Source organism: Cheilinus undulatus, linkage group 13 (assembly GCF_018320785.1).
Source record: "Cheilinus undulatus linkage group 13, ASM1832078v1, whole genome shotgun sequence".
Classification (NCBI taxonomy): domain Eukaryota; kingdom Metazoa; phylum Chordata; class Actinopteri; order Labriformes; family Labridae; genus Cheilinus; species Cheilinus undulatus.
The window spans coordinates 43,191,885-43,219,324 of NC_054877.1; the positions used below are offsets into that span (position 1 = coordinate 43,191,885).

Sequence of the window (27,440 nt, forward strand, 5' to 3'; positions counted from 1 at the left end):
ATTTTGCCCCTTTTATACCCAGTCATGTTACTGACCTGTTGTCAACTAACCTAATCAGCTGTTTTCCATCAGTACCGCTTTATTTTTTAAAATTTTGTTGCCATAAGATAAGATATTCCTTTATTAGTCCCACAAGGGAAAATTCCAATTTTCATTTGTCAAACCAAATGCCGTCAGATTAAACGGCGTCATTTGTCAAACCAAACGCCGTCAGATTAAATGGCGTCATTTGTCAAACCAAACGCCGTCAGATTAAACAGCGTCACTTGTCAAATAAAACGCCGTCACATGAAACGGCCTAAGGTTTCAAAATAAAAAGTCATCAGGCAAAACGGCGTCAGATAAAACTACTTCAGCCAAAACAGCCTCAGACTAAATTGCCTGAAAATTAAAGTCATCAGACAAAACGACATCAGAAAAAAACGAACTCAAATAAAACGGCCTCAGGCCATAAAACACATAAGGATATTTTACTTTGGAGGAAGCGGAAGTACACATGACGTCATCAATATTTGATGGCCGAAATATACAACAACGCCAACGTTCGCAGTTCTGCTGGCTACCAGAGTAAGTTGAAAGCTGTTCTTTGCTGGCGTTGTTGTATATTTCGGCCTCCTCTCCCCCACCTCCTCCACAGGTTCTAGAGGGCATCCCAGGACAGAGCTGGCCTTCTTTATCAGTTTGTCCAGCCTCTTCCTGTCAGCTGCTGTGATGCTGCTCCCCCAGCGTCGTAGAAGATGGCCAAGGCCACAACAGAGTCATAGAAGGTCTTCAGGAGTGCCCCCTGCATCCCAAAAGACCTCAGCCTCCTGGGCAGATAGAGTCTGCTCTGTCCTTTTATATAAAGTGCAGTGGTGTTATCAGTCCAGTCCAGTTTATGGTTCAGATGAACACCCAGGTACTTATAGGATGTCATCATCTCAATGTCCCTTCCCTGGATGTTTACTGGTGATGGTGGGGAGTGGGGACGCAGACGGAAGTCCACAACCAGCTCCTTGGTTTTACCAGCGTTAATCTGGAAGTGGTTCCACTGGCACCAGTCCACAAAGTCCTGGATGAGTCCTCTGTACGACCGGTCGTCCCCATCTGTGATGAGGCCCATGATGGCAGAGTCATCAGAGAACTTCTGCAGGTGGCAGGTGGGAAAAGTCAGCAGTGTAGAGGGTGAAGAGGAACGGCGCCAGCACCGTTCCCTGGGTGGCCCCTACACTGCAGAGGACAGTCTCTGACACACAGTCCCGGGTCCTCACATACTGTAGGTGGTTGGTGAGGTAGTCCACCATCCAGCATGTGAGGTGTAGGTCCACTCCAGACACCTCCAGCTTGTCCCTCAGGATGTCCGGCCTGATGGTGTTGAAAGCACTGCTGAGGTCCAGGAAGAGGACCCGAACAGAGCTCCCAGGTGACTCCAGGTGAGAAAGAGCTCGATGGAGGAGGAAGATGATGGCGTTGTCCACTCCGATGCCAGGCTGGTACGCAAACTGCAGCGGGTCCATGGACGAGCTCACCAGGGGGCGCAGGTGGTCAAGGACCAGCCGCTCCAGGGCCTTCATGAGGTGGGATGTTAAGGCCACCGGCCTGTAGCAGCTAGGGTCCTTGGGATGCGGGGTCTTTGGCACAGGTACCATGCAGGACATCTTCCAGAGGCGTGGCACCCTTCCCAGTTTCAGGCTCGGGTTGAACAGATGTCCAATGATCCCACTCAGTTGGTCTGAGCAGGACCTGAGGAGCCTGGACCTGAGGCCGTCCAGTCCTGAAGCCTTCCTGGTCTTAAACCTCCTCAGCTGGTTCCTCACCTGGAGAGGTGTGAAGGACAGATTGGAGCAGGGGGGCTGTGTGTCTACCCCTACTTTTTAAAAATATGTTGGTGCCATCAAGTTCTAAATGAGCTAATATTTTTCATGAAATGGTAAAATGTCTCAGTTTAAGAATCCAATATGGTGTTAATGTTCTATTGTCAATAAAATAGGGATTTGTGAGACATGAAATCATTGCATTTACTATTATTTTAATACAAATTGGTTCGATAAAAGCAATAAACAGAAACTTAAAACAATACCATCTAAATATAAACTGCATCAAATGATAAAAGGCCCGGCACAACTCTGACAAACAAGCAAAACACTTACAGATTTGATCTTCTCCAACAAATCTGAATGAGTGACAAGAACTTGTGTCTGAAAAGCCCTAAAAAGCCGAATCAGGGACATGGACTCCAAATCAGTCATGGCAAGAAGTCTTACATATATTGCATTGACTGTCTCCTATCTTCTCTTCCAGACCATCTCACCACCTGTCCAGAGACAATGACCTACAGTTTCAATATGACCAGCTGCGGACGATCCTGCCGATCTCTTAGCCAACCAGACGCCTCGTGCCAGTCCGGCTTTGTTCCAGTGGATGGCTGCGGCTGTGTCGAGGGAACCTACATGAACGACAAGGGCAAATGTGTGCCCATGAAAGACTGCCCCTGCTACCATAGCGACAGCATTATTCCTGCCAGACAAACCGTGGTCAAAAAGGGCCACACTTGGTAAATATGAAGTGAAGTTATAATGTTAAAGGAGTCATTTTCTGTTAGGACACTGAAAGCGATGGAAGGACAAGTACACAAAGTAAATGCATTGATCAAGTAAGCAAAAATGACTACTAGAGGTGCTTGGAAAAAGGGTGATCAGAGGTGCTGCTATTTTCTCCTTTCATCATCTCTAACTTCTGTGGTACACTGATGCTGCAGGAGTTACTGCCTACGCTGTCAGACATTCAGTCTGCCACTTTTTACCAAAACAAGTGTTAATAATCACTGTGGATCCTTTAAGATGTCAAGGCAAGTGCAACTGCCTCAAGGCAAGAGACCCTGGTATACCCAGAGCTCTGTGGGGGGATTATATATCCCATCCGGCCTTAGAAGATCCAAGAACCCGCCCCCAAAAAAGAGTTGGAAAATGTTGCTAAGGGGAGGGGTTTCTTGGTTTGACTTGCTTAGTTTGCTGTTCCTGAATAAGTCGAGGGAATGGATGGATGGAATGATTCATGGTTGGACAAAAGCATAGATGGATGGATGGATGTATGTATGTATGTATACCAAACCAGATGTTTAGATGGAAGTATGCATGGATGGATGTTTAGAAGAAAGGATGTGTGGATGATGGATGGATGAATGATTTAGGGATTGGCAGATGGATGCCTGCATGGAAGTTTAGAGGACAGGATGTTTGGATCGAAGAATGTTTAGTTGCATGGATGGATGCTTGGACAGATCGATAGATGGATGGATGGATGGATGGATGAATGGATGGCTATTTAGAAGAATGTATATGTTTAGAAGAATGCATGTTTTGATGTTTGGGTGGACAGTTAAATGGATACATAGATGGATGAAAGGAAAGATGGATTGACCTTTTTCTATCATGTACATCAGGGAGTCATCAGTATATAATCCAATCTAGAGATGGGGCACAGGGATTTAAGGTTGGAAATAGAGCTTTCAATCTGGGAGAGCCATGTATCTAATGTAAGAATGATTCCTGATGATGTTTTTAACTTTGGGTGTCTTTGTGCCACAGTACCTGCAGACATGGAGTTCTCAGGTGTCCAGGAGATCAAGAAGGTTTGTCTCCACAGGTTCACTAATATTACATACAATCATCATGAATTTATTCGCCAAAATGTTTGAAAAACTGTTTCATGGTGTTTTTCATTTATAAGCTTGTACTGAATTAATGTGTAATCCTAATGTATCTACAGAAGTGTTTTTAAAGTGTTGAGTCCTTTTTCAGATCCTGAATATAAGAAAACTGTAGTTTTAGGGTGCATTAGGGTTCGATAAAAATATTGAAGGTTGTTCATGCCTGTACTGAGGAAACTCGCAACAAAAATAGGCTAGAAAACCTAGAGTTTAAATGAGCATACTCACATAAAAGTGGCAGAGTCAGCAGCATACGAGCAATATCAATGTGACATATCTTACCCTCAGTGGTGCCCTCAGAAGTAGGTATACCCTGAATTTATCATCCATATTTTTATTTCATAAGTGGTAAGTTAGCTAAGGATAACTGCTATAAACAGAGACGAGTCCACCACAAAATTTGCCATTAACATGTGCACATCTCTCACTTTCTCCCACTTCAGGTAAAAAGGAACATTATAAAGCTTGCAGCCGAAGAAGCGCAGATTTTACAATTACCGTTGTCCCATAGGCTGAGCTGACTACATGATTATGCATTTTTGAGACAATGATTTCATATTCCTAAGCAGCATTGGGGGTAATGTGGTACTAAGCTATTCACTAGTGTACTCCAGCTACTTTCCGTAGTCTTTGCCATCCGTGGAGAGGGCATTTAGAAGTGGGAATACTTTATGGTGACATGAAAATAAGTGGGACTATGTGTAACTGCATATACAGTACCCTGCCCTACACTCATGCTTACCCTCAAATTCCACATACTCCATCCGTGCAGAGATCTACACACAATTTGCACTCCAGAGGAAATTGTTCTCTGCCCAAGCACCACTACACTCAAGATACGTGCCGAATCTATTCCCAGTGGACGCGGCTGCCAAATGCATCAGATCACGGAGAGCACATCAACCTACAGGAACGAGAATGCACAAAGCAGTCAAGTTTTAAAATATAACATAATGTTCACACTCCTGAGAGTAAATTTCATCACTATCAGTAATACGACACAACTGGTGGCACAAGCCTCAGGTAATCAGTCAGTCAGAGGGTCCCAGAGGTGACATGATATTACAGACTAAGAAAAGTTAACTATTTAGGTGAAAAACCACAGGATTTACCGCACCGACCTTTTAATTTCAGTTTCAGGTTAGGAAAAAGCAACAAAAATCATATTTTTGCATTTTTTCACACATAAATGTTTCAGATCATCAAATACATTGCAACATTAGACAAAAATTCCCCGAGTAAATACAAAATGCAGTTTTTAAAAGGATAATTGCATTTACTGAGGGAAATCTACCTGGTTCTATGTAAAAAAGTAATTGCCCCCCCTTGTTAAATTATGACTTAACTGTGTTTAACTAAACGTTTTTGGAAAGCTGGGTCAAATTTCACTAGCCAGACCCAGGCCTGATTAATGCCAGACCTGTTGAATCCAGGAATCCCTTAAATAGAACCTGTCTGACAAAGCAGAGTTGACTAAAAGATCTCAAAAAGCAGCACATCATGGCGCCATCTAAAGATATTCAAGAACAGCATGAAACAAAATCACTGACATGTAACAGTCTGGAAAGGGTTATAACCACATTTCTAAAGCTTTGGGACTCCAGAGAACCATGTTGAGAGCTATTATCCACAAATGGGGAAAACTTGAAACAGTGGTGAACCTTCCCAGTCGTAGCTGGCCAACCAAAATAAGTCAAAGAGTGCACTGATGACTCATCCAGGAGGTCACGAAAAATACAAAGACTGGACTGACATCTTATTGGAATGATGTGGCATGGCCTTAAACATGGCGTTCATGCTGAAAAACCTCCAATGTGGCTGAATAAAAACAATTCTACAGAGAAAGGTGGGCCAACATTCCTTCACAGTGTTTTAAAAGACCCGCAACCAGTAAACACAAACCCTTTCTTGCAGTTGTTGCCACCAAAGATAGAAAAACCAATTATGAGGTTTAGGGTGCATTTATTTTGCCCCTAAGGCCAGGTAGGTTTGGATCCCTTCAGGGTTGCCAGGTCTGTGTGACAAAACCAGCCCAGTGGTCGATAAAAACTAGCCCAAAACCAGCCCAATGACCGATAAAACTAGCCCAAAAACAAGCCCAGTGCTGAAATTCAAAATAATACAGTTAAAACCTCTGCCATACTGCATATATTGCTTGAGTGCCCGCAGACATTCTGTTTTTCCGTGGGTGGCGTGTATGTCTGGGTGCCATGTTTCATGTTTTCCTGCCTCTCTGCAGGTTGTTTTAGTTGTACTTGAGTGTAAATAGAGTAGTTTCTCTGCTACAGATATTAAATACTCATACACAAGACACAGGGGCGCAACTACCTACTTTCTGAGGGGTATGCGGATACATCACAGCCCCCCGCTTAGAGCTGTGAGAAGCTTTTCAAAGAGCTGATGAATTATGGGTGTCTGGATATTTATATTTCATATTTGGACATTTACTGTAGTTATGTGACTCTGTTAACTTAAAGGGATGCTTTCTATTTTTCCCTCTAATTTTTGATACTTTTAGCTAAAGGGGGAGGGTCCCCATGTTTTTTCTTTGCCCTGGGCCTCCAAATGGCTTAAACCGGCCCTGCTTCACACCTGCAGCTTCCCCTCACAAATCGTTCTGCCAGTTTGTTGCTTTCATTTTTCTGTTTCTGCTCTTTTGACAGTATTTATCATTGGTACGTTTAAGATCATATAACACACCCACGATTGGACAAGTTTTACTCAATTTTACATTATTTTAAGATGTGATCAGTGTGTGTTTGGCTCATTGATGATGATGCGCATCACAAAAGTCATCATCAAATACGAGTATGGGAGAGCATCGGGAGGAACTGACTGAAGAAATGTGTTAAAACGAGGGCATTAGAAGCTTCAACACATGACAGCACACCTTTATGAAGGTATTATGGACTTACTGAAGAGATGCTCCGTCAGCGGACTTCCTCTACACCCTTTTACACACATTCCTCCGTTCTGGGCACACCCGATGGTAATAATACACAAGTTTTCATTTGAATTTGGCAGTTAAAGTCTGTCTTCTTTGTGTGGACTTACATTTCTTGATATGACTTGTTGCAGTCTTTAGGCTACTGCTGACAGTTTTCACCTTTATAGAGGATTTCGGGAGAATTTTTTTTTTTGTAAAGTAAGCCTTATAAGAGCCATGATTCAAATAAAAGTACCCGCTACCTGCGCACACTGGAGTGCCTATAGTGTGTGTGGGGGGGGTGAGAGGAGGGGAGGTGAAGGAACGGAGGGGCGCCTAATCAGAGACGTGTCTCCTTATTGATCATATCGTTTACACATGCACAAACAGCAGCTAATTACAGCAAATGCCGACGCGAAATAATTTTACCCCCATCACTTTGGCACTCCTGTGCGCCACATATAGTGCATACCCACTTTTTGCGCCACTGACAAAACATAAAACCCGCGGACAACAAAATCTACCCGCGGCAGTACGTTAAAAGTAGCCCAATTCCGCGGTAAAACCGCGGACCTGGCAACCCTGGATCTCTTTTCCCTTTTATCAATTAAATCATCATTTAAAAACTGCATTTTGTATTAACTCTGGTTATCTTTGTCTGATATTAAAATGTTTTGGTGATCTGAAACATTTAAGTGGGACAAATATGCAAGAAAAGACATCAGGAAGGGGGCAAAGACTTTTCCCAGCAATGTGCATTTATTTTTAGATCATACAGGTCCTAAAAGTCTTTGGTATGTTAGTTTTAAGAATTAAAAACACCATTGTCACCCCACATTTTTTCACACTCGTGACCTGTCTTCATGGGTTACATCTTGCTGATGTGTTTCCGTCCTCACAGGCCCAATGAAATGCCACCCTCCCATGGTTTACTTCAACTGCTCCACAGCTGGACCTGGAGCTAATGGGACAGAGTGTGAGAGAAGCTGCAGCACCCTTGGCAGTGCCTGTGTAAGTGTAACACACAAAAACACAAGCACAGACTCACAGACCCTGCTGTAACCCTCTGCTGTATGTCTGCAGGTGAGTTCAGCCTGTGTCTCAGGCTGTATGTGTCCGGCAGGTCTGGTGTCTGACGGCGCTGGCCACTGTGTCAAAGAGAACATGTGTCCATGCGTGCACAATGGAGAGGTGTACCATGCAGGTGAAACTGTTAAAGTGGACTGCAACACATGGTGAGTGCAAAAATTAACCAACACACTTTAACCCATTAAAGCCTGAAAACACAAATTATAGCCAGAGAATTCAAATTTTTTTGGACCGAAATGATTATTTAACTCTTACTGAAATCCAAAAAAAATCAAAATTTTCATAAAATTTTACAGATGTATATTTTTTGTAACTCATTTGATACATTAGGTGTTTTTTGGTTACTGATAATCCACTTGAGGGCATTTTTATCATTTATCAGATTGCATTCTGAGTTTTTTTTTTTTGTAATTTATTGTTCATATTGATTGGATAGCGGTATCATAAAAGTATGTCCAATATGACACAACAGACTTTAAGGGGTTAATAACAGGAACACTAATAGTATGCGTTTGTGTAACTTTCTCTGCACACTAAAAACCCTATTACTGCTCTTGGATTTCTCTGATGAACCAACCAATAAGAAACAGGTAGAAGATGGACCAATCATGTTTGCTCTGCCCGTTGTTGCTATGCTGTTCTCATGGAGACATTTTGCTTGGATCTCACTGAGAGGGTCCCAACATTCTATCACACACACACTGTAAAAGTTTTAGAGCCAAAAATCATCATAAAACTTTGACAATATTTATTTAAAATCTGTTAAAGATAGCAACAGGGTGAATCCGACATTAAAAGCTGAATGATTTCTGTACTTTTTAAATCAAAAATGAAGTCTGTAGGTGGAACTGAGCTGGAGTTATAAGGCTGATCACTGAATCATATTTGCACAGACATCTGTGATGTTATTTTACAACAAAAACAAGGTAAGTTTGAAATTTGAGAAAAATTAGGTCACTGTCCTTTATTTTGGGATTTAATATAATTAAATGCCAGCATCACGTTGCAGAAATGGTACCCAGCTTGTTCAAACAACGGGAGAAAACAAAATAAATCTTGTTTATATTAGAAACGTTTGCTTACAGGGAATAATCAGTAGAAAAGGAGAGACAGGGAGGATGGCAAGGAGTGAAAGAGAGAGCTAAAAAAAAACAAGCTTAAATATAATATATTTTGATATTTCAAATTATTATGACTATTAGGGGATTATAATTATTATTGTTAAACACTATGAAATTTTGGCAGAGACACGAAGAAAGAGCAAAGCAACTTGAAGTTGACTTACTTCACTAAATAAGTGTCCTGGGAACAACTTAAACAAAAGCACGTGAAAACGAGGACAGCTCAAAGTTACGGAAGGGGATTAGGGCCATTTTCGAAGGAGAAAATAATTTTGAGCAAGTCGAGAATAAAGTTGAAATTTTGAGAATAAAATCGTAATTTAGAGAATAAAGTTGAATTTTTGAGAATAAAGTTGAAACAGTTTTGAAATTAAAGTCGAAATGATGCGAAAAAAGACTAAATTTTGAGCATAAAGTTGATACACAATTTTGAGATTAAAGTCAAAATGACAATAAAAAGGCGAAATTTTAAGAATAAAGTAGAAACACAATTTCGAGAATTAAGTCGAAACACAATTTCGAAATTTAAGTCGAAATGATGATAAAGGTCGAAAATTTCGAGAATTAAGTTGAAATACAATTGCTGATGACACACAAATATACATGCCACTTAGGACCGATAACATCAGCTGTGTTGATACCCTACTGGAGTGTCTTACGACTATAGAAAAATGGATGAGCTGTAATTTTTTGCAGCTGAAAACAAGAAAGACATACGTAATATTCTTTGGCCATGATCACTTAACTAGTAAAATACAGTTGTCCCTTGGTCCACTAGCACCCAATATAAAACCTATAGGTAGAAACCTCTGTATTATTTTGATTCTCAACTCAACTTGGATTCACATATCAATACAGTGTTTCCCCTAGGATGGAGTTGTAGCAGCAGAGGTGAAGTGCGTGCTGGTAGATCCACTAAAAGAACCTAGTTAGAGGGCTGAGTTGTGATCAGGTCTGAATTTAATTTTTGTTTGCACTAAAACTGTTTACGTTCATAAACAAGGCACACTATAATTCCATAAATGTGTTCAGAAGCTTTCACACTCTTCATGGTGAAGAGTGAATACAATATTATAATTTTTTAAAATGAACGCAGCTTCTGTCATTCCATGCATTACGTGTCAGGTCAGACTGTAGGAGGAACTGGACGCGCATGTTGCACGGGAGGGAGATATGACACACTGCACAGGCAGGTGTTAATGGCCAGGAAATCAGCAGGAATGGTCAGGTAGGATGTTAGCTGTCCGACGCAGGTCTCTATCGCTATGTCCTGTCCATTCAGTTCAGTGCTGTGTGAACGAGGAAAATGACAACTTTTTTTAACGTCTTGCTGAGCTCCATGTGTGCGTGTGCCGAAGGCACGTTCTCCCGCTTACATCTGTGTAAACACTTTTGCACCGCAAGTGTCGAAGCTGTCACTTTTCCCTCCTGCTTTCTTTTGCGAAGTGAAGACTCGCCTTACTCGAATTCTGATTGGCTCTATGTTTTATCTGACCAATCCAACCAACAAATGCAACATGTATTAGTCAATCAGTGGCCGATAAGGACGTGAGGGACGAAATACAGAACAAGTGGCGTCCTGTATTGACTCAATACAAGACGCTGCATTTAAATGCAGCAGCGGTGGTGAGATTCCAGCAGCTGCGATGCATATAGGGGAAATACTGCATTTCGAGAGTGAAGTACTTCTTGTCTTTTAGGTGTTTCAGACACAGGACAGTGCAGTTGGAACAATGACTTCCAGTATATCTGACTACATGAATGTGCTCAAGATTCTCAGTTAATGGTCAAGCCCTTTTCACACCATACCTCTGACTCATTCCAGGGGTGTCTTTGACCTCTTGCACCTGTTACCGTGGAAGTCTTTGTCTCCGTTGTTGTTGGCTTTCAAAACTGCTTGCCAAACAGAATCTACAGAACTTGTCAACAGTAAAGCTTTTCAGGAATCCTGCAAGGGAGTGGGCACCAAGATTATCAGCAGATACAGATAAAACAGTGCTGTTCACATCTGCACCAAGTTGCTCCAGGTACACACCATTTTGCTCCAACAACTTCAGATCAAAAATAAGAGGTTGCGAGTTGCGGGTGGACTTGTATTTTGCTGGTAGGTTTCAATGACCCAGTAGACTGTGGATATTTTATGCTTCAGCCTTGATGTCCCTTAGGGGCTGTCTACATACAGACCAATAGCGATTGTGAATTCATCTCCTGCAAGCAAAGCATTTTCTTTAACATACTGCCCATCTTCATATGATCTGTCTTCACTTGGAACATGGACTTTTTCTGTCATGGCTTGTCTAAAACTTGGAGACATACGCAAGTGTTTTTGTGCCCCTTTCAACATACTCAGTAGGGTTCACCAATGAAAACTCTCTCTTGGTCTTTATCCTCCTGAGCTGATTCCTCACCTGGGGAGGTATGGGGGGCAGGTTGGAGGAGGGGGGCTGTGTAGCTTGAGATGGTTTTCAGGCCTCTCCAGACTCCCCTGGTGTTGTTCTCCTGCAGCTGTTCCTCCATCTTCTTCCCATATCTGTCCTTCCGCTCCCTGATTTTTCTCCTCAGCTTCTTCTGAACAGTCTTCAGCTCCTCTTTGTTTCTTGACTTGAAGGCCCTCTTCTTCTCCTTTAAAAGAGCCTTAATGTCAGGATTAATCCAGGGTTTGTTATTGGAGAAACACCATACCGTCCTGGTGGGTATGGTGTTCTCCACACATAAGTTTATGTAGTCTGTGATGCTGTCTGTTAAACTGTCAGTGTCCTCCTCATGAGAGTCGCTAAATGTTTACCATGATGTTGTTTCGAAACAGTCTTTCAGAGCACTTCTTCACAGTGCGGGACACAGCTGGTAGACTGTTAACAAGGGGCTTGTACACAGGCAGGAGATGAGTCAAATGAGTGTGCAGCCTGTGGACTGCAGTGTTGATGACGTCACAGGCTGCACTGGCGTTAGCAGAGGGAGGAATAAACACAGCCACCACTATGGCGTGTGAGAAATCCCGTAGCAGATAGTATGGCCTCAAGCTAACAGCCAACAGCTCAATGTCCCGGCAGCAGTGCTGTTCTTTGATAGTGATGTGCCTGTAGTTACACCATCTATCATTCACAAACACTGCCAGCCCTCCTCCTCTCCTCTTACTGCTCCTCTCTGTCCGGTCTGCCCGTATGAGAGAGAATCCATCCAGCGCTAAGGTCGCGTCTGTGCGCTGCGTGCTCAGCCATGTCTCTGTAAATAACAGCATGCTGCACCGCCAGAACTCCTGATGATGCCGGGTTTAACGCCTCCAGCTCGTCCATCTTATTAAGGAGAGATCTGATGTTCCCCATGATGACAGATGAGAAAGTCGGTTGAGAAACTCTCCTCCTGTTACGGCGTTTAATCCAGGCACAGCACCCCTGTATCTTCCTCCTAAACTTGCAGGGGACATCAGGTCCCTTCTCCAGCCGCACAGCTGTTACGTAGGGCCAACAGCTAGTCCCTGCTGTAAACAATGACGCAAAGAAGAAAGTTGCGGAAGCTGTAAGAAGTGTTGAAAAGTAGCACCAAAGGCACCGTGCTTGGTGTGCATCGGAGTTTCACAAACTCACTGAAGGAAACAGAGAAACAGAAAAAAAAGAGGAAAAACTTCTAGAAACTTTTGCTGGCCTCTAGCCTCGTTTAACTCAACCAATAGCTTTAGTGTGTGCCTGCTCTGCAGCATTAATGTCATGGCTAGCGTGATTACTGCCAAAGATTTCTGGCTTGAACCTCTTCCAACTCTGTCCATTGTGTTCCTTGCTCTCATGCACCTTGAAAGTACAATAAATGCTGCTTTCAAACTTGCAGTCTTTGTAAGGGCACATGACTTTATTGGTCACTTTTAAGTGAGCATTATAAAGGTGAGGTAAGTAGTCTGACAAACCCACGTCACTGACAGCAAGGCTTAAATGTTTCATTTTACCTTGTTGTTGGTCCAATGATTTGGAATGAATACAGGTTAAGCGTACTTTAAAGTGGAGGTATTATGCCTTTTTTCAAGGCTTTGCACCATCTCTCTGATACCCACGTAGGAGCTTTAGATGGCTTACAGCTCCTCCTCCTTACAGCAACTCCTCATGTTTCTCACACTGGCATCCTGAGAAACCCTTATTTTAACCTCCGTCTGAAACGCTTTGTTTTCGCTGCTGTCTCTTTAACACCCCTTGCTCCACGGACCTGCTTTCCTCCGACTGGCCAATTTTCTGGAGGCTGGCCGGCGGCAGGACTCAATGTTTTGCCCCCCCCCCCCAATGTGGCTAGTGTTGTTATGCTAGTAGTTGAAAACTTTGAATGAACCGGTCCGACTGAGTAAAATATGCCGAATTTTGATATACGTCCGTATGTGTTAGACCCACAGTCTGATCCTGATAGTTTGGAGAGAGGGGGGAAGAAAACCAGCAGCAGCGAAGGATAGAGCAGAATGTATCTGTTTGGTAAGTGTTTAATTACTGTGTTACTCAATGGCTAGGAGGCCTTGTGGGGACGATCTGTTCCGCTTTGCCGGCAGCACGGACGAACCACGAACCAGTCAGGAGATCCTATTGCGATGACCTCATCAGTTTGCTCTATCGAAATCTCATCTCGGGAGAATCTCAGAGAGATTTTCAGTGAACCGTTTTCATCTGTTTACACGCTAATTCCAAGATTACTGCTGCATACGTTTATCTTGTGGTAGGAAAATTTGCATACGTGGAGTATGGACACCCAACATTGTGACTTTATATTTATGTTTTAAAAATCGGAAAAGTATAATACCCCCTCTTTAAGGGCACTGAGTGATTTAAACATAAATAGGCTTTCTTGGTGTAAACATAGAAATGGCTGGGCTCTAGCATAACTCCCATGCTTGAGCCAGTAGTGCTTTAACAGCTCTCTTATTTTTTCCTAGTTAGAGGAGCAGTTCTTACTCTTCCAGCACATCCTGGGACCTGCAGAACGAAACAGAAAATGAAAGAATTAAATATACTGTAGATCTAATCTTGCAAAGCAGATGGATACGCCCATTTCCTTGTTCCTCATTGGTGAATCCATCTTGGGGCAGTACTTTCAGACGCTGCAGAGTAGTGTCACAAACAGGCGGCAGCAAGAGGCCGGTGCAGTTATGGCGGAAGAGGTTAGCGTGGATGCTGCTAAAGCACCAGTTTTATCAGAACTTGACGACATGTCTTCGTTAAAGGAAGAACAAAGAACAGCAGTGAGTTTTCTTTTTAAAAAAAGAAAAAAGTCAAGTACTTACATGTCTTTAGTTGCCATGTTTCACGTTATTCCCCGGTAGCTGCGCATGTGCAGCTCAATAGCGGTTACGTCACATGTTTTCTTGCTCTGATTGGCCGATAGAGACGTGACAGAACGTTTATCCGGTCACACAGAGAGTTTTTTTTTCAAAGCCTCTGCCTTTTCCCAAATGTCTCCTATTGAAGGTCTCCCAGATGGATGTGTGAAACACATCCATCTCGCGTGTCAGGTTACTGTAGATCACAATCATCATTCCTTTATAATGCCCCCAGTTTCCTACTTTGTCCACTTTGATTGATGTCAAACAATAATCCAGTTTATTTTCTGTATAGGCTCCCAGATACAGTAAACAAATCCAGTGAAAATAAAGTTTCTATCTAAAAAAATAAAATGAAATACTACTTTTTTTTACTGCTCTCCACCTCTTTGCACAGAAGAGAAAAAAGTTGCACACACAAATATCCCTGATGAGTTTTTGCTGCTTTTTTTATGTGCTGTGAACAACCATGGGAGGTACATCCTCAGTAACATGAGTCACGGGTCTGGATAATGACCTCGAGCTACTTGGGTTGAAGTCAAGCAGGTGGGCAGCAACCGTCGTACGCCACTTTGGTTGTGCATCCAATTCCTTGACTTGTTCTTGATCAGTTGACATCTCGCCCAGCTGTAGGCCCTGTGTCCAGCTTGAAGAAGCTTATAACATTTTTTTGCACTCTGGTTTGCAAATAATACACCTGCCGCTTGGTGTCCAGTAAGAATTTGACCAAAGATGTCTTCTTCACTTCCCAGAAGTTTTATTGTCTGTATTGTTGTACATGAAGATGTCAATGTGTGGTTGTTTTTCTGTCACATGAATCGCCAGGTGATCCAGAATGAACAACACAGAGCAATAGTCTCTATAACTTTTTCGCAATTTTTTTTTTTTATAACTTTGATTTTCCTGCTCATCTTCCAAAGTATGTATGAGAAATCAGGAGGGCGGAGACCTACCAGCCTGACTCTGATTGGTCAGGTGCTCACAGGCAGAAGTTGATGAAGTTTGGCCTTTTTTTAACAGTCGTACTGGGGGACTCAATAAATATACTTGATTTTCTTTAGTAATGAAATACAACTACAAGATTTATGAACATTGACATTGTAATTAAATTTTCAATTAGATATGAATCCTGGGCTTACATTGTGTTTGTCATGTAATAAGATGCAGGTTGACTTATCTGAGCAGTGACAGAATCGTAACTACAGTCCATTTCTGAACACAAGAATTGACATTTGTCTTTGTTTGTCCCACAGTGTCTGCCATGAAGGGAAGTTCGCATGTACCGAAAAACTCTGCGATTCCATTTGTAGTACCTTTGGTGACGGGCACCACATCACGTTTGATGGCAAAAGCTATGACTTCAATGGACGCTGTGAATACACCTTGCTCACGGTAAAAAGGCAATCGTTTACAACTGCGTCAGCTGCTGCTGCATCCTTCTAACACTAAAACATGTCAACTCAGCCAAGATAAGAAGTTATGAGAGAGTTGTGATGTGCTGTTCATGGACGAGCAGGTTCTAGAAGCTGACTCCTTTAGTGAATGATGGGAGCCACCTCCCATTTGAGAAAATGTTTACTTTAACTTTCAATATTTTTGTTGTTTCAAAGCAGTGACACTCAACATGTGGCTCTGGAGCCACATGTGGCTCTTTAGTGTCTTAATTTTAAATATTATTCCCACAGAAAACCTTAAAAGGGGAAACGTTTTTCCACTTTTCACCTATTTAACCTATCCTTTTTTTTTTTTGGCAATTTTGCAACTTTTTTGCCATATTTTCCCTAGTTTTCCACTTTTATACCATTTTTTGCCCTTTTAACCATTTTTTTTTTTGCAACTTTTTGACCATTTAGGCTACCTTTTGCCATTATATGCCCCTTTTTTCCTATGTTATTCCCATTTTTGTATCTTCTTATTGACCACTTTTGCCCATTTTTGCCACTTTTATCCCAGTTTTGCCCACCCTTTTTTTTTTGTTTTTACCATTTTTTGCCACTTTTTGTCCAAATAAGCTACCTTTTGCCAATAAATACCACTTGTTTCTGATTTTTTTTGCCAATTTTTGCCAATCTTGACTGCTTTTTGCCCCTTTCACTCACTTTTCACTCATTTTTTAGCCAAATTTTTGCCACTTATGGATCTTTTTTTTTTTTTTTTTTTTAAACCTCTGCCAAGGAGATCGGGAGGGTTTGTTAGTTAGTTAGTTAGTTTTTTTGTTAGTTAGTCTGTTAGCTACATAACTCAAAAAGTTATGGACAGATTTTGATGAAATCTTCAGGAAATGTCAAAAATGGCATAAGGAAGAAATGATTAGATTTTGGGAGTGATTCGTATCACCATCTGGATCCAGGTATTTTGTAAAGGATTCTTCACTATTGGGACATAGGGCTAATGGCAGAGCTCTGCGCTCTCCAAGTGCTTTTCTAGTTGCCATCTGTAACTCATTTTTTGTCACTTCTCACCCATTTTTGCTGCCTTCTGACCATTTGTTCATGTTTTCTCCCCATTTTCACCCATTTTTGCTGCATTTTGACCATTTTTGCCACTTTAAGTTATTCTTATTGCTACTTCAAGCCGTTTTTGTCACTTTTCACCACTTACATTGTGGCTCTTACAAAGGTATTTTTCAACAATTTGGCTCTTTGGTTGAGCAGCGTTGAGTAACACTGTTTTAAAGATGTTAAATGGCAAATGAAGAGGCATTTTAGCAAGGAGAAAGGCTCTTTTAACTAGGGGGGTATCTGTATTTGTCCCAGTTCATCGTGATTTGAGGATCACAGATTACTGCCTGTATTCACCGACAAAGTACATGTTAACAGAGATAAAAATACTCATTTACCCATCAATCTAGGTGCCTGTAATGCTCATAAGTTCATTGCTATTAAACAAAGAATGAAGAAGAGGAAGAAGCAGGCCCCAAAAAACCCTTGAAGATTAAAAGTTCGATTCAGTAAGAGCAGCAGAGCTACGAGACCCCTCTTCTCCCCCTCCTTAACTTCTCTGTTTTTTAAAAGCCTCTGGATGTAAAAGCAGAGAGGGTCGAAGCTCATCTGTTGCAGACCTCTATCATGGGGTGACCTCAACCTTGGGGCAGGAAGTGACAGACTAACTCTTGTTGGGTTTTTCCGTAGTTTGTGGTGTATTATTTGTAATTTTACCCCCCTACTCCTTACCCTTACCTTTAACCCCTCACTAATTTTTTATTTTTATTCATAAAATTCTGCTGTTGTGACAAATACCCATGTAACCTCTGACAGTGAGTGGAAAATATACATCATTCAGTACATCCTCCTAGTCTAGCTTTGGTCACTTCCCACCCCACGGCTGAGATGGCCCCACCAAAAGGTCTGCAGCCAGATCCTCTCGAAAAATCTTGGGCATCATCAGGATGTTTTTTGTGAAATGTGAGATGAGCCTTTGTGTTTCTTTTGGTCAGCAGTGGTTTTGGCCTTGGAACTCTCCCATGGGTGCCGTTTTTGCCCAGTCTCTTTCTTGTAGTTGAATCATGAACTCTGACCTTAACTGAGTCAAGTGAGGCCTGCAGGTCATTAGATGTTCTGGGTTCTTTTGTGACCTCTGGATGAGTCGTCAGTGCGCTCTTGGAGTCATTCTGGTTGGCCAGCCACTCCTGAGAAGGTTCACCGCTGTTCCAAGTTTTCTCCATTTGGGGATAATGGCTCTCGCCATGGTTGGCAGGAGTCCCAAAGCCTTAGAAATGTGTTTGTAACCCTTTCCAGACTGATAGATGTTAATGACTTTGTTTCTCATCGGTTCTTGGATTTCTTTAGATGGCACCATGATGTGTTGCTTTTTGAGATCTTTCAGCCTTTGTCATACAGGTTTTATTTAAGGGATTTCTGGATTCAACTGGTCTGGCAGTACTCAGAGTATCATGTAAAACTTTTTTTCCTGTGATTTGATTCAGAAAGTTAAATGCCATAAATTTGGGATATATCCCATATACAGTACAGTGGAAAAGTCAAATTCGCAAATCTCTGGGGAAATGTTTAGAGGAAGATGAGAGACAGCAGACTCAACACTCCAGGAGAGATGAAGGCTGCTATCAGAGCAACTTGGGCTTCATAACACCCCAGCAGTACTACGGACTGATCGCCCCCATGCTATGTTGTATTGTTGCAGTCATTTCTGCAAAAGGAGCCCCAACCAAGTACTAAGTGCATAAATGAGTATGATTTCCCAGAAGGTTAACATTTATGTATTTTAAATCCTCTGTTGGACTGATTTTTAATGATATATATTAATATTTTGAGATAGTGGATTTTTTATTTTTGAGAGCTGTAAGCTGCAAAAATTACAACAGGAAAGTCTTGAAAAATGTCACTGTGTATGAGATGAATCGAGAATTTATGAAAGTTTCCCTTCTTGAATTACATCACAGGAAAAGAAGTTAACTTTTTTCCGCGATATTCCAGCATCTCTGATGAATGTAAACAGGATTCATGAATGGTGGCAGGAGAACTGTTTTAAATAAAAATCTTGTCAGATCAGATTATTTCTCTTGGCAGAGGTAAAGACACTTCAGCAGTGGTTGAAATAAAGATGATAATAACCAATACCTTGTATGCCTGTGTTTTAGGATGCCTGCAGTGGGGGCAAAGGAAGTTTCCAGATCATCACGGAGAACGAACAGTGTGGAACTTTTGGAGCATGTTCCAAGATCATCAAGATCATCCTGGGGGTAAACACATCACTGTTTGATGGTCAAAGAGTCAGAGTTCAGAGCTGAACTCTGACTTGATAATCAATTACCTCATGTAATGATTCGTCTGTCAGTGACTAAAGGGAGCGTAAAGGGACAGAGAACGTTTAGCTGTCCTATCAGAATGTTTCGTTTAAAGTGGGCTTCAGTCAGTAACCATTCTATTCAAGAAAACAGGAATACGTTTCTAAGCTGGCTAGCTTGCTAGCTTTTGGCCAATTCTTGCCACTCTAACCACTTTTCACCACTTCTTTTTTGCAATCTTTTTTTCCAATTTTAACCCATTTTAGCCAGTTGTCACCTTTTTTGCCTCTTCAAAAATATTCAAGTAATTTCATCTTAAAGTAATTTCAGTTTCTTCTACCTTATTCTCTAGCATCCAGATGTTTGTGCACATCACAGTTTAGGTGTAAAGTCTGACATTACTTTCCAAATAGTTTAGCCAATGTGCCCATCCAGGCTTTTAGTGTTACCAAAATAAAGTTAATTCAATTTTGGGAAAGGGTTTTTACATTTTTAACAATGTGAAATTATACTACAGCATAGATAAATCATTTTTATTGCTTTGATTAGAATGGCTATTATTCAGGTTGAAATAGAATAAAATATGGAAATCAAATATTAACTTTACAGAAGGACCATGGTTTTGCTGACCTCCATGGTCCCCCTGCTTGGCTGGAAAGTTTGAAGAAAAAAATTTGCTTTCAAAGCATTAAAATGTGCTGAGTTTTGCAAAAATGGCTCCATACCTTCACCAGTTTTGAAACTGTGCAAGAGCCCACACATGGTGGTATATAATGACAGATTTAACTGTTTTCTTCTGCAGTTTTTAATGTGCAACGAGATGACAACACAGTGCACCATATACTAATAGATTCTTCAGCAACAACCAGAGTACTCTCTCTTTAATCTACAGATCTCACAAGATCAAACACCACTTTAGAGTAAACAAGCGCAATGTGGCTAGCTGTTACCTACCTGCTTCATCCACTGACAGTCATGCTTAATCAGGATCACATGACTGCAGACATCCTATATACTCACAAACAATCTGACTTGTACTGCCTTCTTAAAAACCAAGTTTAGGACATAGATCAGAGGATAACGGTGAATGAGGGCATGTGTTCCAATGAAATGCAGTCTCCATGAACTGGTGCCGAATTTAATGTATGTTTATGTGATGTTTACGTCCACAGAATAATGAATTCCAACTCAGAAACAATGATATACAGGTGGTTAAAGGCAGCATGAAGATGCTTGCTTCTCCGCCACGTTGGATGGGTATTTACAGGGTGATAACCATCAAGATCGGACTGGTGCTCATGTGGGACCAGAAGACAAGCCTGTACATCAAAGTTCACCCAAATTTCCAGGTGATTCCACCAGCATGTGTGTCATGATTCAGTCCTGGCTTTTGTTCAACCCATAACTGTCATATCTCTTAAAACTGGTTAGACCGGGGGAATTTGTCCTTCTCATCACTAGAATCTCCTCTTTTAGTCAGCTGCTCTCTAATTTTACCTCCTGCTGTCAGACCTTCTCTGATAATAGGTAATGAGTTTAAGTTTAGTGTGCTGTCTCTGTTGAAGCTCGTTGATCCAAACAGCTGATCAGGAGACAACAATAATGCTTGCAGACTCAGATTCTACTGTCCCTGTCCAGGTTTCTACTGTTTCAGATTCTATATGTACTGCCGAAGACTGTTTTTACTGTCTTAGACCAGGTTTCTACTCTTTCAGACTCGGTTTTAACTGTCAAAAAGAGTTTCTATTGTATCAGAAGGGGTTTCTACTGTGTCAGAGTCAGTTTCTACTGTGTCAGATTCACTTTCTACTTTGTCTGACTCTGTTTCAACTGTCTCTTACTTGGTTTCTGCTGTCTCAGAAGTGGTTTCTACCATCCCAGAATGGGTCTATACTGTCTCAGAGTCAGTTTCTACTGTCTCAGACGTGCCTTTTACTGCCTTTGTCGCTGTTTCCTATTGTCTCTGACTTAGTTTTTACAGTCTCAGACTTCTCTGCTCTCTCAGTAGAGAATTACTGTCTTAAAATCACTTTTTACTGTCAGACAAAGTTTCTACTGTCCCAGACACCGTTTCTATTGTTTCATTAGGATTCTATTAACTCAGACTAGGCTTCTACTATCCCAGAGTCTGTTTGTACTGCCTCAAACTAGGTTTCTTCTTTCTCAGACTAGGTCTCTGTTGTCTCAGACTCTGTTTCTACTGTCTCAGACTTGTTTCCTACTGTCTCTTCCACAGTTTTACTATCTCAGACTCAGTTCCTTCTGTCTCAGAAACAGTTTGTACTTTCTAAGACTAGGTTTCTGTTGTGCCAGGCTCAGTTTCTACTGTCTCAGACACAGTTTGCAGTGTCTCATTAGGTCTCTACTGTCTCAGACTAGGTTTCTATTGTCTTAGACTAGGTTTCTGCTGTCTCAGACACAGTTTCTACTGTCCCAGATTTGGATTCTACTGTCTCAAATTCAGGTTCTTATGTCTCAGACTGAGTTTCTACTGTCTCAGATAAGGTTTCTACTGTCTCAGACTAGGTTTCTATTGTCTCAGACTAGGTTTCTGCTGTCTCAGACACAGTTTCTACTGTCCCAGATTTGGATTCTACTGTCTCAAATTCAGGTTCTTATGTCTCAGACTGAGTTTCTACTGTCTCAGATAAGGTTTCTACTGTCTCAGACTAGGTTTCTGCTGTCTCAGACACAGTTTCTACTGTCCCAGATTTGGATTCTACTGTCTCAAATTCAGGTTCCTGTGTCTCAGACTAGGTTTCTTCTGTCTCAGACTAGGTTTCTATTGTCTCAGACTAGGTTTCTACTGTCTCAGACTAGGTTTCTACTGTCTCAGACTAGGTTTCTATTGTCTCAGACTAGGATTCTTCTGTCTCAGACTAGGTTTCTATTGTCTCAGACTAGGTTTCTTCTGTCTCAGACTAGGTTTCTTCTGTCTCAGACTAGGTTTCTGTTGTCTCAGACTAGGTTTCTGTTGTCTCAGACTAGGTTTCTATTGTCTCAGACTCAGTTCCTACTGTCTCAGACTAGGTTTCTTCTGTCTCAGACTAGGTTTCTACTTCACAGAAATTCACAGACATGTTTGATGGGATTAAAAACACAGAAATCCTGTGCAACTATTACAAATACTCTGATGTCTGAAGTTTCAACACGAGGTGTAAAAAGGAGATCCTGGTTGCCCAGAGATTAGCTGCAGCTGTGACTGCCATTGCTTCTGCGCCGCTCAACCCACCTGCAGAGAGAAAAAAACAGAGAGCCTCCTCTTCAACACAAAAAGCTCTAGAGCACAGGAGGTCAACCACGACATGAGCAACAACTTTGATTTTATGCCTTATTTTTTATTTCATTATTATTGACTGCAATTTTAAGTGCAACCCAGGAAATTACACTGTGCAACACTAAGTGCAAAAAGATTTTTGTAACAAAAAAAAAGGTGAAATGTGTTTTATACTACATGCACATTAAATTTTTTTGAGAGTGATCATCACAGCCTTGAATATGTTGATCATAAACAACGACTTTGAATTTTTTATGCTGTTTTTATTTTAAGATCTTAATAAGTCACTAGAATTAGGAAACCGTGTGTTTGGGAATTCAAAATTTAATTCTGCCTCATGCAAAATATGTGAAAATGGCTGACATTTGTAGACGAAAAGGAAAAACTGCAAATTTTAAACAATGAATCCAGAATGAAAGCTTTACATCATAAAACCAACATACTGAGTGTTCACAAAAAGTGTGAAGATCTTATTAATGACTTAGTCTTGAAATTTCAAAATTCTATTGTAAAAATCACCCTCCAAAATTTATTTTGATAGCATTGACACAGTCATGATGATAAAAAAAAAAGTGACGGAAAAAGCTGCAAAATGGCACTCAGTGAGTTAAAGATTGCCCCAGAAAAGTCTGGATATAATTGGTGGCAGCAACATGACGGCTATGCAGTAAGGGTTAAGTCCCATTTATTTACACTGGAGGCTATCTTTAGCACCATAACAAAATTCAGCCCTGGTCATGTGTACTGAAAAATCTTGGTTACTTTTAGGTTTTTACTGTTTTCTGTGCAAAAAAAGTATTGTTCTCTTAGTTTCTACTGTCCCAGATTTGGATTCTACTGTCTCAAATTCAGGTTCCTGTGTCTCAGACTAGGTTTCTTCTGTCTCAGACTAGGTTTCTATTGTCTCAGACTAGGTTTCTACTGTCTCAGACTAGGTTTCTACTGTCTCAGACTAGGTTTCTACTGTCTCAGACTAGGTTTCTATTGTCTCAGACTAGGTTTCTACTGTCTCAGACTAGGTTTCTACTGTCTCAGACTAGGTTTCTACTGTCTCAGACTAGGTTTCTACTGTCTCAGACTAGGTTTCTGTTGTCTCAGACTAGGTTTCTACTGTCTCAGACTAGGTTTCTACTGTCTCAGACTAGGTTTCTACTGTCTCAGACTAGGTTTCTATTGTCTCAGACTAGGATTCTTCTGTCTCAGACTAGGTTTCTATTGTCTCAGACTAGGTTTCTTCTGTCTCAGACTAGGTTTCTTCTGTCTCAGACTAGGTTTCTTCTGTCTCAGACTAGGTTTCTGTTGTCTCAGACTAGGTTTCTGTTGTCTCAGACTAGGTTTCTATTGTCTCAGACTCAGTTCCTACTGTCTCAGACTAGGTTTCTTCTGTCTCAGACTAGGTTTCTGTTGTCTCAGACTAGGTTTCTATTGTCTCAGACTAGGTTTCTACTGTCTCAGACTCAGTTCCTACTGTGTTAGAATAGGTTTCTGTTGTCTCAGACTAGGTTTCTACTGTCTCAGACTAGGTTTCTTCTGTCTCAGACTAGGTTTCTGTTGTCTCAGACTAGGTTTCTATTGTCTCAGACTAGGTTTCTACTGTCTCAGACTCAGTTCCTACTGTGTTAGAATAGGTTTCTGTTGTCTCAGACTAGGTTTCTACTGTCTCAGACTAGGTTTCTATTGTCTCAGACTAGGATTCTTCTGTCTCAGACTAGGTTTCTATTGTCTCAGACTAGGTTTCTTCTGTCTCAGACTAGGTTTCTTCTGTCTCAGACTAGGTTTCTGTTGTCTCAGACTAGGTTTCTGTTGTCTCAGACTAGGTTTCTATTGTCTCAGACTCAGTTCCTACTGTCTCAGACTAGGTTTCTTCTGTCTCAGACTAGGTTTCTGTTGTCTCAGACTAGGTTTCTATTGTCTCAGACTCAGTTCCTACTGTGTTAGAATAGGCTTCTGTTGTCTCAGACTAGGTTTCTTCTGTCTCAGACTAGGTTTCTACTGTCTCAGACTCAGTTCCTACTGTCTCAGACTCAGTTCCTACTGTGTTAGAATAGGCTTCTGTTGTCTCAGACTAGGTTTCTTCTGTCTCAGACTAGGTTTCTGTTGTCTCAGACTAGGTTTCTATTGTCTCAGACTCAATTCCTACTGTCTCAGACTAGGTTTCTTCTGTCTCAGACTAGGTTTCTGTTGTCTCAGACTAGGTTTCTATTGTCTCAGACTAGGTTTCTACTGTCTCAGACTAGGTTTCTACTGTCTCAGACTCTGTTTCTACTATCCCAGACTATATTTCTTCTGTCTTTTACTGTTGATGTGATATGCTATGTTGCTGCCATCAAATTCAAATGAGCTAATATTTTCAAGAATTGGTAAAATGTCTTAGTTTCACATCTGATATGTTGTTTATATTCTTTTGTGTATAAAATTTGGGTTTATGAGATGTGACAATCATTGCATTTTTTTTTTTTTTTTACATTTTACACAGCACCTTAGCTTTTTTGGAATTTGCATTGTACTTTTAATCAAAGCTTTTATCATAAAAGATCTTTTTTTTTTTAGCTAGTCTTAGACTAGACCTCCTGAGGAGCAAAAACCATGTTAACACTGCTGTCTTCTTCCTCCTCCCTCTCAGCGGCAAGTCTGCGGTTTATGTGGAAACTTTGATGGTGACAGTGAGAATGACTTCATGACTTCATTCATGGACATCACAGCAGACAGTATTGAGTTTGCAAGCAGCTGGAAGGTTTTACCTAGCTGCCCTCAGCCCCCGCCGATCACTGATCCCTGTCTAGCCAATGTCTACAGAGCACCCTGGGCCAAGAAACACTGCACCATCGTCATCAGTGCCGCCTTCGGCAAGTGCCATTCTAAGGTAAATACGCTGGAAGTGACCAAAAATGACAGAAGACGCAAATATAAATTAAAACAATATACTTTAATATAATTTTACAACTTCTTTATGCATTGATTTCTTAATCTAGATCAGACCTGATAATAAATGTTGAATATAAAATAATTTTTAGGAATTTAAGCCTATACATGCCAGTTAAAGTGCATAAAATACCTTTAAAAAAAGCACAAAAATGTCATATTTTAATATATTACATGTAAATTGAATTTTATTGAAGGATGTTATCACAGCCTTGTATTTGTTAATAATGAACAACCACTTTGATTTTTTTGCATTATTTTCTAATGTAAGATTTTAAGAAATAGTTACACTCTGGGTGTAAATGGCCAGAAATGACAGCATACATGAACAGGATTTAAAAAAAGAAGCTTCACTTTTTATGAATGAATTTTTATCAAGTGTAGACCAATCACAAATATCAAATATTGATTATTTTCAGGAATTTTAATGCCGGTTTAAGTGTAAATACACCTTGATTTTTACAATGCAAAAAACACAACGCATGTTTTTTATGTACTAAATACAAATTGAATTTCCTTAAAGGACATTTAAATTTCCTTTAATATATTTTTAATAAACAGCTATTATGAGCTTTGTGCCTTTTTTATTTTTAGATTTTAATAAAAAATTCTATTCTTGGGTTCTAAGTGGTCCAATTGGATGTCATACATCAATAGGAGTAAAAAACACACTTTAAAAAAATTCACCTTTTTTTCCATTTATTTTTAAACAAGATTAGACCTGATCATTAATATCAAATATTGAATTATTTTTGGGAATTTACCCCTTTCAATGAAAGTTTAAGAAGAATAAGTCCAATTTTTTATGTAAAAACCCCACAAATAATAATGTATTTTGTATCCTGCATGCAAATTCAGTTTCCTTCAAGGAGACTATCACAGCCTTGAATATGTTTATACTGTGTGACAATTAGCAAACTAGGACCCAGAAGAAGAAAATGAGTCAAGGCTGAAGGGGAAAAGGAGTTTATTACATAGAAGGCAATGGTGCAGAAACGATAGTAAGTGAGCTGGCTGGTGGCAGGCTGAAGCACTGGCAGGAAGTTGGAGACGTTGTATGAGAAGAGGATAAAAGGAATTAGCGGAGTCAAAAAGTCATTGAGAAATTCACTAGGAAAAGTACACCAAAGTACTGTTCACACAGTGACCTGTTGACCTCTGATAATTTATGAATTAGTCCCTGATGTCAGTGTTTGGCATTGTGCTTTCACATGGGATAAGCAATGTCTGTAATTTACTCAAATTTACAGACTTTTCTGAAGAAAGACATGAAGGTGCTGCATGGCTGCAACAATGAAAATGCACAGTGAATTTCATTTCTAAAGATCATATAAAATATGCAATGTTACGCGCTTCAAGTTTTGCAGGTTTCCGTCATGTCACCTATACAGACTGTTAACCACAGTCTCCAAAACACAACAAAAAAGTATTTCTACCCTCCTCAATATGTCTTGTAAAGGAGACAAATTATGCAAAAATCACTTTTCAAGGCTTTTCTTACAAAAATATATGCCCCTGGCCTGTCAACAATCCCCCTCCTCTTTGTCCACGTTTCAGAAAATGTGTGCTGAAACAAGCCATTCACAGATTTTCCCCTCATGATGCCATGTGGGGAGTAAGCCCCGCCCCCAGGTTTAGCTGACCCTCCCCGCTTGGAGGAAAATTCTTAGCTGCCAGCTGAGATGCTGGATAGCTCAGTGGGTTACCCTGCTGATTCTGGTCTGGGAGACTGAAGGTTTAAATCCTGGTCAGGTCCTGAACTTTGGATAAAAGCATCTGTAACATAACATCAGGAGTGCCACATCTATTTCCTTGCAGCTTAGAGTAAGATCGGGAGAGGAGGGCAGAGCTTTCTTCCAAGCAGGGAGGACCAACCAAACCTGGGGGTGGAGCTAACTCTCCACATGAGGTCATGAGAGGAAAATCTGAGAACGGATTGTTTCAGCACACATTTTCTGAAAAGTGGTGAAAGAGAGGGGAGGAGGAAATGGATTTTTCTGGTACTTGAGAGGATTGTGGTCAGACCAGGGGCAGATATTTTTATTGGAAAAGCCTGAAAAGTGATTTTTGCATAATATGTCCCCTTTAACGCTGTTGATGATATTCTGCGCTGTGTAATTTTAGGATTGTAACGCATCCACAACAATCCTCCTCACGCTGATCAGCTGTTGCAGCCTAACCTCTGAATATTGAGCAACACAAATCATCAAAGCATGAAATGTGCAGTAAAATGATACTGATCTGAGGTCAGGCATTTGCAAAGAGAAACTGGGGGAAGTAGAGCAGCAGTGCACGTGCACATTTGGACCTCAGAGTTCTAATAAATAAGTCGAATAAAGCCATTTTTACACATAAACCAAAATTAACTAAATGAGAAGCAGTAATT

At 40.8% G+C, this 27,440-nt stretch overlaps 1 protein-coding gene across 1 annotated transcript in view; it reads left to right on the top strand.

Annotated features, from left to right (window-relative positions):
• The first annotated feature begins 1,692 nt into the window (after positions 1-1,692).
• The window catches only part of LOC121520251 (mucin-2-like), a 47,868-nt gene continuing 22,120 nt past the window's right edge, over positions 1,693-27,440 (top strand). Inside the window, exons 1-9 of the mRNA XM_041803625.1 lie at positions 1,693-1,804; positions 2,281-2,533; positions 3,567-3,610; positions 7,516-7,625; positions 7,698-7,849; positions 15,365-15,503; positions 18,709-18,810; positions 20,028-20,204; positions 24,756-24,995. Coding sequence (XP_041659559.1) covers positions 1,693-1,804; positions 2,281-2,533; positions 3,567-3,610; positions 7,516-7,625; positions 7,698-7,849; positions 15,365-15,503; positions 18,709-18,810; positions 20,028-20,204; positions 24,756-24,995 — 1,329 coding nt within the window. The remainder of the gene's footprint in view (positions 1,805-2,280; positions 2,534-3,566; positions 3,611-7,515; positions 7,626-7,697; positions 7,850-15,364; positions 15,504-18,708; positions 18,811-20,027; positions 20,205-24,755; positions 24,996-27,440) is intronic.